This window comes from Strigops habroptila, chromosome 4, assembly GCF_004027225.2.
Source record: "Strigops habroptila isolate Jane chromosome 4, bStrHab1.2.pri, whole genome shotgun sequence".
Taxonomy (NCBI): Eukaryota; Metazoa; Chordata; class Aves; order Psittaciformes; family Psittacidae; genus Strigops; species Strigops habroptila.
Window position 1 is genome coordinate 54,591,594 of NC_046358.1, and position 17,568 is coordinate 54,609,161.

A 17,568-nucleotide genomic window follows, 5' to 3' on the forward strand; every position below is an offset into this window, starting at 1 on the left:
ACTAAACCATGTCCTTGAATGCCACATCTACAGGAGGTCTTTTAAATACCTCCATGGATAGTGACTCAACCACTTCCCTGGGCAGCCTTCTCCAGTGCTTGACAACCTATTTTTTAACTAATATCCAACCTAAACCTCCCCTGGTACAACTTGAGGCCATTTCCTCTTGTCCTATCACTTGTTACGTGAGAGATGAGACTGACCCCCATCTCACTACAAACTCCCTTCAGGTAGTTTCAGAGAGTGAGAAGGTCTTCCCCGAGCCTCCTCTTCTCCAGACTAAAAAACCCCAGTTCACCCAGCTTCTCCTTATAAACTTGTGCTCTGGACCCTTCACTAGCTTCATTGCCCTTCTTCGGACATGCTCCAGCACCTCAGTGTCTTTTTTTTTAGTAAGGGTCCTATAGCCGAACACGGGATTCTAGGTGCAGCCGCACCAGTGCCAAGTACAGGGGAATGATCACTTCCCTGCTCCTGCTGGCTACGCTGTTTCCGATACAAGCCAGGATGCTATTAGCCTTCTTGGCCACCTGGGCATATGTCACACTGTAGGGTACTTTTATAAAAGATATTAACATTATACACCTTCATTTGAACCACAAAAAAAGTGGAAAATGGTAAATACGAACCTAGAAACCAAGCATTTCTTACACTCCTCTAATCAATGAGGCAGTCTACCTAGTATAGCATTCTACAGCGAATATTCCACTGAATGTTGTTCAACATAAAGCTGGCTATAAATAAATAATATGAAATACAGGATGCAGAAGGCTAACAATAATTGATCCATAAGAGAATAATTCTGCTATATATCCTATTTTTTGAAACAAGATAGGTGTACATGTTGCCTACCTCTAAACCTATTCCTCTAGAGATCATCCTGCATATTTTCCTGCTTCAATACATGTGCTGAAGACACTGATAACTTTCAATTCCTTGCACACATGTAATTAAACTAAGATCTGAATCACCTGATAATTGGATTTCAGCATGGTTTAAAAATTAAACATATTACAGTAATTCAATTACTGAGTTATAAATATTACAAGGAAACTGGTGTGTGATTACTGAAACAGCTCTTCCAAAGTTATACATGTTCTATTTTTAATGCTCACGTTTCTTGGACAGAGTATATAATCCTAAAGTTCCCATGGAACTTAAATAGTGACAGTCAGGGAAATGCTCCACCTGCTAATATCTCCTGGATAGGCTGTTCAGATTGTCCCTTGATCATGGCACACAGTAATAACCTGGAAATTCCTCAGAAGTAAGTCAGGGTGGATGCCTCTAGCAGTCTAGCTACAGCAGAACCAAGCTCAGCACAAGTTAATTCCATCCACTGGATTCAGGGCAGGTTCAGGGCTGAACCCTCAATATTTGTTGCTGGACAATCTGGTCAACAGCAATAAATTGCTCCCTTGATTTCTGTACTAGTTCTGTATGGGCATATTGAAGAATGCCTGAATACCTCTCAGATAATTCCCAGCCAGCACTGGCACTACCATATTCTTTTTCTTGATCTATCAAAGAAAAAAAAAAACCAAAACCAAAACCAAAAACAACCAAAAAAACCCCCCAACCAAACAAAAAACCCACAAAACTCACCCCCAAGCCCCCCCCAAAAAAGCGCTCCAACACAAAACCAACATGCATGAAAACTGAAGTCCTGTAGTTTAACTGTAACCATTGGGCTCAGTAGAGAATATCCAGATGTATTGATCTATTATACATGAGAACTCAAACTCCATGAGCCGAACTGTACTTTCTGACATGAAGCTCTGGGAAAATGAATTTCCAGATCAGAGAGAGGAAGACAACACTTGACTGAAAGCTTCTGAAATTTGAGAGGGATGCAGCCCAATGACAGAAATAAGAGAGTCCTTGCTTTACAAAGTCATGAGAAAGATCATCTTGTTTTTCTGAAGTGTCCTTACTGACCCAGGTTAAGTAAAATCTTGCCATTATCTTTGCCTGATTTTACAATGGATCAGAGGCCTAGACAAGAAAGATAGATCTGTTATTTTCTTCTAACAATGCCCATAGACCATACTATACTGTAGTTATCCTCTCAAGTATCATACAAATGTAGATGCAGTGGTGAGCTTGAGTTCTAGCAAGTACTGAAAATACAACAGGCATAAAGGTTAGCAACTTTGCTGAGTTCCTTATGTGGCTATTATGGTAGAATTTCACACAGATATTATTTTGATAAACACGAATTAATTCTATTCAAATATGGACTGGATTAAAAAGACCTATATAATTGCAGAATGCTCTGATTCAGAATTTAAAATGACTGAGTTATTTTATCTGTTAAGGAAAAAATGGAAAACATGATTTAGGGAACATTTCTAAAGAGTCCTACCCCAACATGTTATTTTAACTGGAAAGACTCAGAAGTCCCATAAAGAACTTACTGACAAGTGCTGTTACAATTTCTTCCATATTTTCCAGAAAGCTGCTGAGATGCTGTGTGAATGTGAGATGAGGAGATGTGATCTGTGCAATTACTGCTGCTGCTTCGGCATGAGTAGCTTCAGAATGGCTATTATCAGTAAGAATGTCAGCCAGGCACAGTATTCCATCAACCTATGGAAAAACAATAGGTATAGGTTGGAAATACTCCAGGAAATACTTTTGCAACCAAAGATGGGTCTGCAATTCTTTCTTCTTGGCTGTGGCTAAACTACTCAGTTTATTTTCAAAGATGACTTGAACTTGATGGCATTTATGACATAAGAAGTTTCAGTTTAGCAAATACAAATGAGTTTAGCATAGAAGTTTATTGACCAGCAATAAGTCTTGCATTTCCTTCCCCCTTAAAGTTTCTTCTGAATTTATTTTGGTCAAACAAACAAGTCTTTTCTGACAGATGTCTCAAGTCAAACATGAATCAAAAAATAAGCTCTGATAAGCAAATGCTGACTGCTAATATGCCACAGCCTCATTTAAGCTCTTGTCTGAGTATGTCCCACCGCAAAACTCAAGCCTGAGTGTGCAATAAATTCTTCAAAGACTTTTTTTTTTTGCCACTTTTTTCTGAACCTCTCACAAAGCCAATACAGGATGAAAAAAATACCGTTCGGGAGAGACCCTGACCAAACTGCACCTGATGAGCTTGCACAACTCCACATTAAAGTTAGGTCCATATATCCCTTGATCACTTGGAAGAGAAACTGAAAAATGAGTAAATCTACCTAGATTTATGCTTTTAGAGTGTCTGAAGTGTTCTAAACTCATTCATTGAACATTTTAGGCAGATACATCATATATGCACACCTTGCTCTGGATTATAGGAGACCCACTGACACAGTGAAAGACCACAATAGAGCATAACCAAAGGAATAGTTTAAATTGCAGGAACATATCATCTGTTAACAACCAAACCCAGCAAAGGAAGTTTCTCTGTAGACAAGGACATAATCTGTAAACTTTCAAATTAACAGAACTGTGATTCTCCCCTTGTTTAGCATATCCCTGAATGATTCATCACATTGTCAAGCAGGTAGGTAGATGTGCTTAGACGAGACAGAATATGAAGTTTTATGCAATTAATTATGGCCGTGTTTATGTCAAATTCCCATAAATCCACTACAGAAAATCCTGATATGAATAAAACTAATGTAACTAGAGGGACAGTTTACAAATGATCAGAGCTTTCAAAAGCTTCACTGAGTAACTGCTTTAAAAACTGGACTGACTTTATTTATTTATTTGAAATTCTGAAAAAGTGTGGGGTCAATTGCCTTATATGTTGCTTGGACACTACAGATACAAAGAGGAGCTATGAAGGCTTAGCACTGAAATATACTTTATCTGTCAAGTGAAAACAAAACCACATTTGCATCGTACACTAACCAAGACCATTTCTTAAGTCTGTTGTTCAGTCTGCAGTCTCTTTCTATTCAAAGCTTCCTCAAAACATGCATATTAAACCCCACCTATTATCTCCAGAAGGGGTATTTAGCAAATCTCTCATTCACGCTTTTGTTATTTATTAATACAGAATGTTGAGTTACCTTAATTACTTATCCTAGAGTAGGCATGGATTAAATTATTTGATAAGTACTGACAGTTATTGTATTTTACAAGCAAAGCTCTCAGATTGATGGGAGCAAAAATTAACCTCTTGAAGATCATTCATTGGGATGCACTTTTTAATAGGCAATAGACTATATCATTGGAACCCTAATAACGTAGATAAATACAAAAGACATTATATCTCTATTTTTCCTCAGATTACAAATGGGATTTAGTGTAGAAGCTCAAGTACTGGCAAGAGGAGGAGGAATAAATTTTCAACATTAAACTTTTTCTTGACAAGCTTTCAACATTAATCTACCTACAGAAAAATATTTCCTCCTAGTTATGGCAGAATTCTACAGCTTGAAACAGCAGTTTCACATAATTCACTTGGCTTCAAGGTATATTAATAGATCTTGGTGTCAAGAATTAATGTATGTCCTCACAAGATGATTTAGTAGCCAGAGTGTGCTAGACTATCGTATGCAAAACCCCCCAACTTTGTCACCTTGAAACCTCCCCAGATCACACCTTGTGTGGGGTCCAAAGGATTCTAATAACAACAGTCAGTATAAAAAGCTAAATATACTCCAGGGTATTCAAAAAATACTTCACTAGAAACTTCTTCTAAGATCTGGCAACAGGATACAGCATTCTTCAGCTCAAAATTTACAGGCTAAAATTCATTTGGCCATATCCCACTCCATGATCTTGACAATACTATTTTAGTGTAGTTTTATGCTATTTCAGAACAAGTAATGTCTTATGAAAGACAGGTACAAGCACATGGTTAGACTTCTCCATCACCACTGATTGTTTGTATCTACACTATAAAATACAAGCTTCTAACAATACAGGGCTGTACACAACTTTTAAATCACATATTTAGGGGTTTTTTATTTGCTAACTTATTTTTTTTTGAAATTGTGAGTTGTTGAATTGTAAGTAGAAGTGAATATATGCTTTTATTCAGCAGAAAGATAAAATACATATTTTTGATCCACAAAAGCCAGCACTAGTTATTTTCATTTCTATTCAGAATCATGTTAAATACTATCAAATTCAGCCTAAAATTTGCTCTATACACTTTCGTCTCCCATCTTAAATATAGAAAATAAAATAATTCTACTTCAGCAGGCAACCCCATTTATAAGTGTCTAGCAATAAATTTTAAAATGACAGGGGAACAATCTAATAAAAGCACTTTAACATCCAAAAAGAAATTGCTGCTTAAAGCATTTTTATAATTAGCTTTCACACTGAAAGGAACTTTGGATGGCTGCCCTGTTTTCTGTTTAATTTTGGTGAAGTAATCAGCTAAATGTCAAATCTGTTCATCACCTTGGCAATACAAAAGAACCAGTTAGCCAGATAATGCAAACAAATGAATTCCATGAATGCAACAAGATGCCGTGGAAACCCTGCATTTGAGGAATGGCATTCAGTAAATGCTCGATCACTAATATTTCAATATTGATAACTGGAAAAATGCCAAGAATTTACATACTTATCAGCATAGCCCTGTTATAGCAACTTAATCCAAGTGACAAATGCAAGAGCACTTTACTGCATAGATCAAGTCTTCTGAAAGGAAATAATTTCTTTTCTCTGCAACAGGAATGAATGAGTTCTGGGGCAGTCCTCTACTTTCTTCAGGATACCTGTTCTTAGGTATCTCTTAAAGCTACCAATACTGAACTTGAATGAATTGTATAAATTACTTCATGATTTGAAATATCACACACACCAGTCTTAACTCTCTGCTTTCCACAAGAAGGTTCAAGGCAGGCTTTCCATGCCACGCTGGGAACCGAGACTTATTGCCTTTTTAATAATGCCTGTCTTCCTTTGTGTGAAAAGCTGCTGAAGGCCTTTTCCCATAATATGACTTTCTCTAACATTTCTGTTTGCCCACTCTTAACAGTTGGGTGATCTCTACATGTTAGTAAACTTTGTCAGAGTTTTGGGTTTGTTTTTTTTTTTATTCTCTTTATTGATCTCCCAAGGAGGGTAGAGGAGAATTTCAAAAGCAAAGGCTGCATCAAGCAGTCAAGAACTGACAAATCAGAGTTGTGAGTTTTTTTGTCCTTTCACACCTGTATTAGCCCCTCTAACTTGAAACTAGGACAGGTTAATTGTATAGGTGAAGACATGAACTTTAGTAGATTAAATAGAAAATGCATAGCTAGATAAAAACACAAACATATTAGAATTTATGGGATAAGGAAGGTGGAGACAGAGAAGGAAGGAAGGAAAAATTATCATATTCAGAAAACGTTTGAATCCCCTACTCAGCATTCTTTGAACACAATCTACTTCACTGCCCAGACCATCGCACAAACCATGAGGTCACTTTGCTATTCTGCAACTCCACTGAAAATGTCATCCAGCAGAATCCATATATTGTTATTTTGATGACTTGCTACTCGTTAAATGAATTCCTGATCATCAAAGCTGAGGTATATCTTATGTCAACTTCTGTAACTTATTCTGCAACTGTAGAAGGCCTACAAGTCTTGTTTAATTTCTATGTTGAAAGAAAGGAAGGGAAAAGGACAAAAGTATACCTTGCACACATGAGTTTTCATATTTGAACAGTTGCTCTGCCAAATGCTCTGCAGATAAAAACTGCCTTAGCTCCACTGAGAACTTAGCTGATTTATACCAGATGAAGATTTGGTCAGCTATTTTTAAAGTGAGATGATATATTAATAGAGTGATGCTATTAAAATGTCCACAAATACTATTCCAAGTAACCAAAGCTACTGCAGCAATTTCATGGCAGCAGCAGTGACCAGTGAACAAAACTGTAATAATTTTTATAACTACTGCTGTACAACAGTGGCCATAGGACGTGACTTATAAGCCATACTGTATACTCTACAGAATAGTGTGGGGCTGGATAAAGGCTGAATGGTTCCCAACTCAGTAGCTTTACAAGTGCTGGCAATAACCTTAGCTGTGTATCTGAATTGGCTGTGAGTGGATGCTTTTTTCATGGTATCTTCAACTAAAGCTTCCCTTTTAAACTCCCCTCCTTCAGAACACGGTCAAGCTAATGAAGTGGTATTTGTTTTGCTTTGTGTTCAGCCATCAAGGGACAGCATAAAGTTGATCTGATCTATATAAGAAGTACTGTTATGTGGCATGAAAAAAAAATCTCAACCTTCTTTCTCAAAAAAAACCAAAACCAAACCAAAACCAAACCAAAAAACTCCACCAACATCACCCCGCACCCCAAAAAAACAAAAATACCCAACAGTTGGCTTTATCAGCTTGGAGGATGCACTAAACGTCACAATGCCTAAGTACAACCGTGCAGCCGTGCTGCGGGAAGAAAAAACCTGCAGAGCAAGATGAAATAACCAGCTCCTTATTTTGGGCTGACTAGGAGTGAAAACATAAATAGTATGTAAATTTTGTCTCTACTAAACCTAGGGAAAGCAGTCAAACAGTTACCACACAGTACATGTTCTTTGGCACTCAGAGATACTCTAACTCTGTTGCAGCCAAAAAGTACAACTGCTTGTCAAAGAGGTAATAGAGAAGAAGTCATTTTACAGAAAGGATAGACAAAAATCAGTAAGATCAAAATCCAGACTTCTCTCTTGTCTTCACTTCAAGGATAAGCAAATAGCTGGCTTTGAACTCCCTCAATTTTGAGGAATGATATGAAGGGTAAGACAGACTTTTAAAGTATTATTTCTGTAGTTGATAAAAGAAACCAGGAACTGGACTGCTATTAGCCTATCAGCTCACATTTCCAACTCCCATAAATCACAGCTTAGATTGCTTCAAACTACCCTCTACAGACATAGGTGAACCACGCAAGGACACATTCAACTTACCTGATCTCTTCACATGCTTTCAATTCTACAGGGCAGCTGAGTGGCTACAAAGGAGAAGAGACTGCAAAGGAATTCACTTGCAGTTATGTAGAAGTCATCTGTAGTATAGATCCTAACATTCAACCACTCTTGGTATTTACAGAATCATGATGCATTGATGAAGCAGAAAGAAAACTACTGAGCACAGAGGAGTACAGTGGCTTGGGAAAAAAAAAAGACATTTGCAGTGATCTTATATTCAGCATTTGTTAACATTCCCTTTCTCTTGTTCTGTCACAACTAAAAGACAATCACAATAATGACTGTGCTATCTGTAATCTCAGCAGCATATAAGAGCAGGGGAGAACTATTTGTGTTCACATACGATAAAGTTAGAGATTAAATTCTTGAAGTTATGTGACACATGACAGAAGCCAAAGGTTTCTCAGATTCTTTTGCCCTACATTTTGGAGGGATGGATATACTGGCTTGGTTTTAAGTTGCAGGAATCTATTCCTATTTGTAGGATTTTCTTGACATCTTCATTACAAATTACAGAAAGTATATGCTTGTTTCTTTTAAATAATGGATAAGACTTTATATATTATACTTTGGGTCAGAATTTCATTAAAATGAAACCACACGGACACAAGAAGGACTCAGCAACAAGATGAGAGGAACTGTCGTGTTATATAAGAATGATGAACAAGATACTGGGTCCCGAAGTCTGAACTAGAGAAAGACCATACATTAGTAGTTTTCCCATAGCCCTCATTTTTATTTACCCTGGGGGACCACAGTCTGAGAAAAAGAAAATAACCCACCTCAACTATTCCTATAAACAAACAAGGGCTCCAGGGTTATGCGTAGCAGGGCACTCCAGAAAATGAGATGTACTCACTGAAAAAAACATGCTCTGATCATCTAGTTTTAAATAAATAATGTCACAGACATTGCATTGCATGAGGGCATATTCTCAAACACCTGGTGCCTGGCATTTAAAAACAAGAACGCTTTTTCAACATGTTTGATTAGTTTGCGTCATTCTGATTTTGGTGTGACACCATGGATTTTATTTTCAAGATGTGTCTATTCGTGTACCTCTTCATGAGGGGAAAAAAAATAATTCCATGCACATCACATTTTTAGAGGACCCTTTTCATCTATTACAATAATGAGAAAGCGCTCTATTCAAAAAGAGCAGCATGTAGGTCACAGCCAATCAGTCGTTATCAGCTAATCTAACTCTTCATAGTGTCTTTCTTCTCTCAGGAAAAGTTTCTGATAATCTTCCTGCTAGAATTCTGGATCTGTTTAACTCAATACTTTCAATCCTTAAGACAATTTTGTTAAATTTTAATAAAAGAGTTTATCATTAATTATTACTGGAATTTCATGTACAACTTCTCTCATCAAATTAAAATTCTAGAACAGATCATTATACATGAAGTTAGAAACAAACATAACCCTCCCCTATGCTCGAAGTACGACAGTGAAAACACCACAGCAGAAAGTAGAGAGTTACATTAGAAAGGTAGAGTGAATGAGCAACGGAGATAGCACAGGATGTCACCTGGTTTACTGTTATTTTAAATATGAAATGGATCATTATGCAAACAATTTTCATGCAAATATTTCTCATTTCAACAGTATCACTTGGTTTAGCCTAAAAAATATCCAGTCTCTGAAAGGCAGGGCCTCTACGATACTTGAATCACATGTACACTAAACACCATTAACAGTAGAATGTTTATCTAACAGAATGTGTTAAATACATACAGAAACTTGTCCAGAAAAATATTTTTATGTCTAAATTCACATAATTGCCAAAACTGTTTCAGTGTTTCACCCATGCTGTTCTCTCTAAAACTTCTTGTTGCTTTTAAGAAAAGCATTAAAAGGCACCAAGCATTAATATAATTGTTTGTTACATTCTTTATTTCACAATGGCTGTCCAATTATTTTAGTAAACTAATTTAAATAAATTATCTCCAGAATCAACTTTGTATGTGCCAGATTTTTATTGGCAGAGAATTTTTACAAGCAAGGTACAGAGCTTTATGATAGTCATTTATAATGAAAACACTCACAGCACTTTAGCTATAAAACTTTTAGTGAGCAACTCACTAAGAGTCCATTGGTGTTGGAGTAACAAGGAAATTGCTACCCTTATTCAAACAAGAATTTCAAAAAAGCAAAAAAATAGCAGTTTTCATCTGGTGAAAATTGATGGAACTTCACTGGCTGCAGCAAACTCAAGCTATTTGGTCCAAAGATTCCTCTCCTGACGGGAAAATCTCCCTGCATCTTCTACAAACATTGATTTATTTCTATGACTGAAGTAGCAATAAAATAATTTCAGAATTGCTTTAAAACTAAGAAATTCAAGTTTAAGATCAGCTGTTTGTATGGAAACTTTATAAGCAGTCAGAGGTTTACTATGAGCCATCTGGTAAAAAATTATCTTATAGGTTTTTCTCTCCATTAACACCTCCCAGTATGCTCTTCTGTCAAATATAGTTGTAATATTGGCTCTATATTAGAAGAAATAAGGACAATACTAAAAGGCTGAGGAATGGAATATTTTTAAAAGCTGAATCTTTATTTTTCTTCTACTCACTATTATTTGCTGCCTTACCAGGCCTCAACATAAATATGCATCCTTATGTAGGATAACAAACATACGTGTAAAGTTAAGCTAGTGTTTGAATGCTGCATTGAATAAGGAACAAAACCATAAATTTGGTTACACTTTCAATAGAGATTATTTTTTCAGCAAGCCAAGATATCTGCAACATAGTACTTTGAAAGAGGGGCAGTACCAATCTTCATACAAAATCATATTTGTAAGTCATGCTTATTTTTATAAACTGGTCTTTCATGAGAAAGTCATGTCAGAACTCACTGAAATTGAATTCACCTAGTGAGCATATTCCAGCTTTGATAGCCCAGGATCCTTTCCAGTTATTTTAGATGGAAAATGTGTGAGCATTATGTTTATGGTGAAGATAAAACCTCAACTAGCCCTATTTTGGCTAAGAAGTCGCATAGACCTGTGAAAATGAGCATGTTGTTGAGCAAAGTCGCAAAAACTGTTCTGACTCTCTCATCCAATTACTGCCTGTATTTCTAATATTGTTCTTAATCTGTGAGCTAGTTTGTTCATTCAAAGAGATGTTTTGACAGAATTAACCCAACAACTAGAAAATACTAAATATTAGAATTCCCTGATAACACTCACAATTCACTTCACATAAGCAGTAAAAACTCCCATTCCATTTTCCAAACCAACCTAATCCTCCAGATCTGTAAAGCCCAAGTCTGGGCTAGAAATTTCACATGATCGGGCTTCATTCTGTTGCCTGCCAGTCCATAAATAACACATGAGCCACTGCAGCTCAGCACAGGGCTTTTCCAGGCTCCAGGAGAGGTTCCCAAAATTAGGACCTATTCTCTTCTGTTTCAGAAGGAAGCAGAGATAATGTCATAGGATATCTAAAGGAGATACTATAAAAGCATGACAGCTAGAAAACAGAGGTCTAAACATGTCACTCTGAAATCAGAACTTCTTTTGTGGCCAAAGAACATAATTTTAGATAAAAGTATACCAAATTTCTAGAAAAAGTCCAAATTTTCTTAAAGACCAAAGAGTCAGTCTGGGAGAAAGAAAATGCTGTTTTGAAGGACAGTGCCTCACTAGACACTAGAATGAAATAGTGGCTTACTGGATTCTCTCCTGAGACTTGCTTGCAGGGCACTCTCCCTTTCAACAGCACTAGCAAACAGAATATATTGCATTTGCTTGGGAATATGATTTTAAATTAATTCAAATTGTAAATAAAATAGTGAAGTGGAAATATTTTATAGTATTTCAGCTCTACAGCTGACAAAGAACAAAGGGAAGAAACAACTGTGAACATGTCTCTTTATATTAGGATTGGAAGCTATTTCAGCCACCTTTGCACTGTGAGTACTGCTGTGTCCAGCTTCACTGAGCAGCAGGTAGAGCCCTGGTCACATTCTTCTCACCCTTGGGAGAAGGATGTTGGAAGTCTTCCAACAAGACTGAGCTAGCATTGTAAGCAATGACAGTGATTGCTAGGGAAAAGCCAGTGCAAAGTCTATGTTGTACTGCTCCCACTATTTTTTAACCAGAGATGGATTCACCATATTTTTGAAATTTATTTTGACTGATGTCTGATGAAGAAAGAAAGCTATGCAAAACAAGACAATATAAATGAATTATGCTGAATTCAAAGCGAACAAGGATCCTGGGAGGAAAGAGAATAATCATAGAATCATAGAATAGTTAGCATTGGAAAGGACGTTAAGATCATCTAGTATGTGCAAATAACTTTTAAAAATAACCCACACATTCTAATCTTTGTTTTATTCTAGATTAGTAGCTTCCCAACAAGAAGTTCAGACCAATATCTCATACACGTTTTCTTTTGCTCTCTACATATAACTTATTGAGAAGAGATGTTCTAGTAAAGATCATTCAAAACTTTGTCTTGGTCTGAGTCTCTGGTATGTTAAGAACCACTGTCTCTCTCACTTTCCATGAACAAGGAGGATGTACAAGCTTAGTTTCACAAAAAAAAAAGTATGAAATGTGTCTTGCAATTCAGGCACATTAATCATATGACAAACTGAAGTCTTACCATTCCCCAGTGAATTTAGGAGCCACCAATAAAAGTCTTTCCATAGGATCAAGACCTAGTTGAGCTAAGAACTGTTCCACATCCCATATTATCCCAAATTTCACTATAGCTCTTTATAGTTCTGAATACTCTCAGGGTGCCTAGATACCTAGATGTTCTGTTCACAATTTCGGCTGTAAAATTTTGTTTAATAGCCTTGTTAAATTGAACAAGTGGGCTTTTCAAATTTTTATAGAAATATAAATGTTTTCAAAATATTTATAGAATATTTTCAGATGCTTCAGTTCTTGAAGCAACTTTTTGTGTGTGTATACATACAATAGTTAGCATCATAGGGTTTTGGTCAATGACTATGCTTTTCCCTAATACCCAAATCAAATAACTTTGGTTATTTGATTTGATTCCACATCAAATAATTTCCATATTGCCAATAGCAAAAATAGCAACACCACCAATGGAGTATTCTAATCAAATGCCTCCACTCAACAACTTTGAGCAGTTCTTTCTGAAAGCCTATGGACAAAATTTTTCACAACAATGTAAAATTTTGCAAACTCTGAGATCTATTAAATATCAGTACATTTACTAGATGTGTACCTAACAGCTAGATTACCATTCATATACACAGGATATTGTCCTTGAACGTATACACATTTTAAATTACTTTCCACCTTGCTTTTCTTTCCTGGCACTGTTACGTCATTCTTGGAAGTTACAATCACTGGTTGACACTTCTAGAGTACAACTTTTACGTTTAACAGTCAGATACCAAAGACACCATTTCTGCTTACAACAGCACTCTTGGACTTCAGCAGAACAATGTAGAGCGTCTTTTTTAAGATTTTAGCTAAAATGCTTTTTAAACTGCTTTGTAAAGCATCTTTCCTCATGCATCCAGGTAACTCTAGAAACAACATATTTGCTTCTACTCAAGTACTGATTTCCACTTGCATCTTCTCAGATCCAAATACCCATTCACAGTGAACTCTGGAGATTCATTAGTCACATCACTGAGCAAAGGTAGGTATCTTTAGAGCAAGTTAGATCCAAACTACCTTCCAGATGGTCCTTGCCATAGCAGAAAGATAAGGCTTCCCACTCCTTATGCACAAAGCCTGGAGGGTGTCTCTTTGTCATGTCTCCTGCTAGCTCTTTTGGACTAGTTGCCCAGCTGCAACAGAGATATTGGCTGGGCTTTTATTGACACCTGTGGCTTAGATCTTTGGATGTCTTACTGAAGAGCACCATTAACCAGAGGTAAAATACAGAAGTCACTTCAAACCAAGATGAATGGCCAAGGTAAGTGCAGGACAGTACCTACTCCAAAGCTTGAAGTATTTTAAAGGAAACTGCAATTGTGTTTCTGTTCAGAACGGCTGGCCACAAACCATTTAAAAAAAAGTCTAATCATTCATCTTTTAATGAGCTTGAACAACTGATCTTTCTTAATTCAATTGTAAATCTTAATCCATGCCACTTAAAAGGTCTTTGATTGTTACATCCTTTCCTGTCTCTATGTTATGTCTCTTTCCTGCTACTCTGAAATATCATTTACTGGTATAGGCTCACCCTGACTGCCGCCTTTTTAGGATTAGAAGTCAACACCCATAGCTTTCTTTAAAAATTAAGAGAGAAAAGGAAAGAAAAAAAGCCAGTGTCATCTCTACTTAAAATTACCTCCTTTTCCATTACCACTTTCAGCAATTGCCATACTTTGTGTCTTTTTTTTTTTTGTCCTTTTTTTTTTTTCTGTGAGAATAATCAATTGTAATTACATGAGTATGTCTCAATTACCTGTCCTTTTTCAGGATGAAAGTCTTCATCTGATTAACTGATCTTCTCTGTCCTAATGCCTTCTCCAATGCCCTAGGTCCTAGGTGCCTTACCTTCTTCATACATTTTGTGGCAAGTCCTTCATTTTGACTAGTTCATACAAGGCAGAAATCCTTCTAGCAGAGAAGTGGTAAAACTATGGCAAAAATTGGATGCAAGTGTGTTATTTCATGTTTAAAGGAGCTTGAGGGGAAGATGAACTGAAGGGGAATAGCACACAGGATTTTTTACTCAGAGTTACATCAATATCACTTGCAACACAACTTAGATGGCAAAGCCAGTATAGTGAAGGTGTAGCATGTGCTTCTTGACATAATCTGGCCCAGCAGCACAGAAGTACCATGGGCTAGGTAATTTGAACACTGCAAGTTTCCTGAGGCAAAATTCCTCTAAAATCCTTTTCTGAGTAACGGGAAAGGCAATCTGTTACCGCCTTTAAACACACACAATAAATTCTTCTAACATGAGCAGGAAGTCAGGGGACATACGGCTTCATGAAGGAGTATTTCCTAGGTGAGACCCTGTGTCTTGTAACCCAGTTCTTCCAGGATACAGGATGAGATGGGAGCAATCTTTAATGAGACACAAAAATGTCTTATGCCCTTTAATAATTTAGCTTAGGAGAAATAATGTATCTAGCTCAAAAATAAATTACTAATCTATTCTAAGAGCCTTCTCTTTTGTTAGAATTTCTGCCTCAACCTAGACAGTAGTACACCACCATGCTTGGATCAGCCAAGAAGTTCATGTCACATATTTGAGGCAGTTTCTTTCTCCTGAGTGACTTAATTTTGCTCTCACAACCTGTGCTATAAAATGAAAATAAAAATCTAGTTACCTACAGCCACATAATGCTTGAATAAATGCCATTGTTATGATGCTACCTATTGTCATTAAAATAAGGAGCCATTTCTCCAGAAATTATGAGAGTATATCCTAAGATGAATAGTAGCTTAATCAGCAGAAAGTCATGGTGACTTAATGGGATCACTTACAAAATACTGCAACAGTGACAGAGCATGCACTTAATAAACAGCCTCTTCTGCCTAATGACTTTTGCACCTATGAAAACAATTCCAAAGTGTACAAACAAACTGGTCCAACTTATCATTCTCCCTTTCTTAAACTCTTTCTTGTCTGCAAAGCAACAGTTACTTGAACATGCTTGAAGATCTAAAATAACTCCAGCATGGCCAAAATGCCAAAGCATCCAGGGCTTACAATGAAATTTGAATGCGGACAAAATAATAAGGGGGTTGGGGAGGCAGTGAGGGAGGGATGACAGAGGGTGCTAAACTAGTTAAAGATGAAAATTTTCTAGGAACTCAGATCATCCTCATTAAACACATTTTCTTGATAACATCAAGCACTCAGTAGGCATGCAATCTGGAACTGAAATCTGAGCGCAATAACACTGGGTAAGCAGGAATATTCTTTTAATTCATTCTATTCTCTCTGACACTACAAGTCAGTCAGTTCCAGATCCCTGTTCACCACAACTATTTGTAATACATGACTCCAAAGAAAACAATAAGCAGAAGATGACATATAGCCTTATTCCCCTTGGAGCAGCATGTTGACCAGCCTCATAGTAAATAACATATTCTTCAGAGAAATCTGATATTCCATGCACATTGTAATGTCAAGGATGCCACATTATGGGGTGGTTGATCTGCTTACAGCTTATTAATATCCATTTACTTTTGGTGGGGCTGCTGTTACCATTGCCTGAATTTTAAACATTAAAATATGTTCCCTAGGGGCTTCCTTACCTCCTACATGACACACATCTGGCATTCCTCCTGTTCCCAGTCCTCTCTCATAAACCTTACAGCCTATTCAGACTATTGCATCTAAGCCCAAATGGTGACTGAATCGGGATCTGTGCTTACCTTCTGTTCCCCCTTGTCCCCATGCACACGCACTGCTCTTCATTTTCTATCCAAGCTTTTAGAATCATAGAATCAACTAGGTTGGAAAAGACCGTTAATAACAAGTCCAACCATTACCTCAGGACTGCCAAGATCACCACTAAACCATACCACTGAGGGCCTGATATTGTCACTATTCAAGCTGTACTTTCAGGGCAGTAGGGGTAAAGGGCATTTTTCCTACACCCCCAGAATGCTCTTGCATTAGGTGTTGTTTAAGGTTTTCAAAATAATGCAGCTAAAGCAGAGGGTCTATCCTGTAGAAAAAGGCCCTCACACTATCCAGAGTTTGTTGTGAATAGATAGATAAAAACTCAGATAGCCTAAACTTTTCAACTTAAAAGACCAGGTGACAGGTAAAAATTGTTGATTTAGAGAAGGCTTAGGGTGTGCATAGCTTTGGTCCTCATAGACCTACCTTCCCGAGTCTGTGCTTGCAGTCCTAAATTCCGGGTAAATTTGGGCTAGCCTCACCCAGCAGCAACGGAAACTTTGCTGTAACTCCGGCCTCCACTGGGTGCCACTATTGCATAACGCAATGTGCAGATTACACTGCGTGAGTCAACAAAAACGGCTTCCAACTTCCATTTCACTCTCGTGAAGTTTTCAAACCACGCTCAGGGTTATCGCTCATTTTTTATGGCCTTAAAATGCCGTATGATAATCTTTTTAGAGACAGAAATACAAGGAGGATTTAATTCCTCCTAGATCACTACAGCTGAAGAGGCTCAAATACAGAAATGCTCAGGTTCTTTCCAAATTTTTTGTACTTGAATAAGCTTTTTAGTTCCGTGAGTGGATCTGTTCCTCCATGCTGACTGATAATCAACTTCACATCCTATTTTCACCTATCTTTTTCAACTTCTGAAGGGACAATAACCACACAGCTATGAGCAACCTGATCTAGTAGAAGATGTCCCTGATCACTGCAGGAGGGTTGAACTGGGTAAATCCCTTCCAACACAAACTATTTGATAATTCTATGATTCTCTGTCTCTGTCTAAAGTGCTTTGGTGACAGTTTAACCACCACAAGAATAGAAACCTTACCACAAACCCACAGGTGACCTGAACAAAACTCACTTAGCGAGTCCTCTTAAACTGTGTGCACATCAGAAGAATGGCATTAACACTGGTAATACATTATCAGCCAACTTAAGGCAATTAAATATTAGTTTCATAGAATTAATGCAATTTCCATTTAAAGGTCAGTGGATATCCACAACTTGCTAGATACCAATTTTCATTCTAGTGACTTAACCTGGAATCCACAAATACTGAAGTTTAATCA

At 37.1% G+C, this 17,568-nt stretch overlaps 1 protein-coding gene across 1 annotated transcript in view; it reads right to left on the reverse strand.

Moving 5' to 3' along the window:
- Nucleotides 1-17,568, reverse strand: part of INSC (INSC spindle orientation adaptor protein) — a 92,606-nt gene that overhangs the window by 18,265 nt on the left and 56,773 nt on the right. Inside the window, exon 6 of the mRNA XM_030482890.1 lies at nt 2,418-2,589. Within this exon, the coding sequence (XP_030338750.1) occupies nt 2,418-2,589 (172 nt within the window). The remainder of the gene's footprint in view (nt 1-2,417; nt 2,590-17,568) is intronic.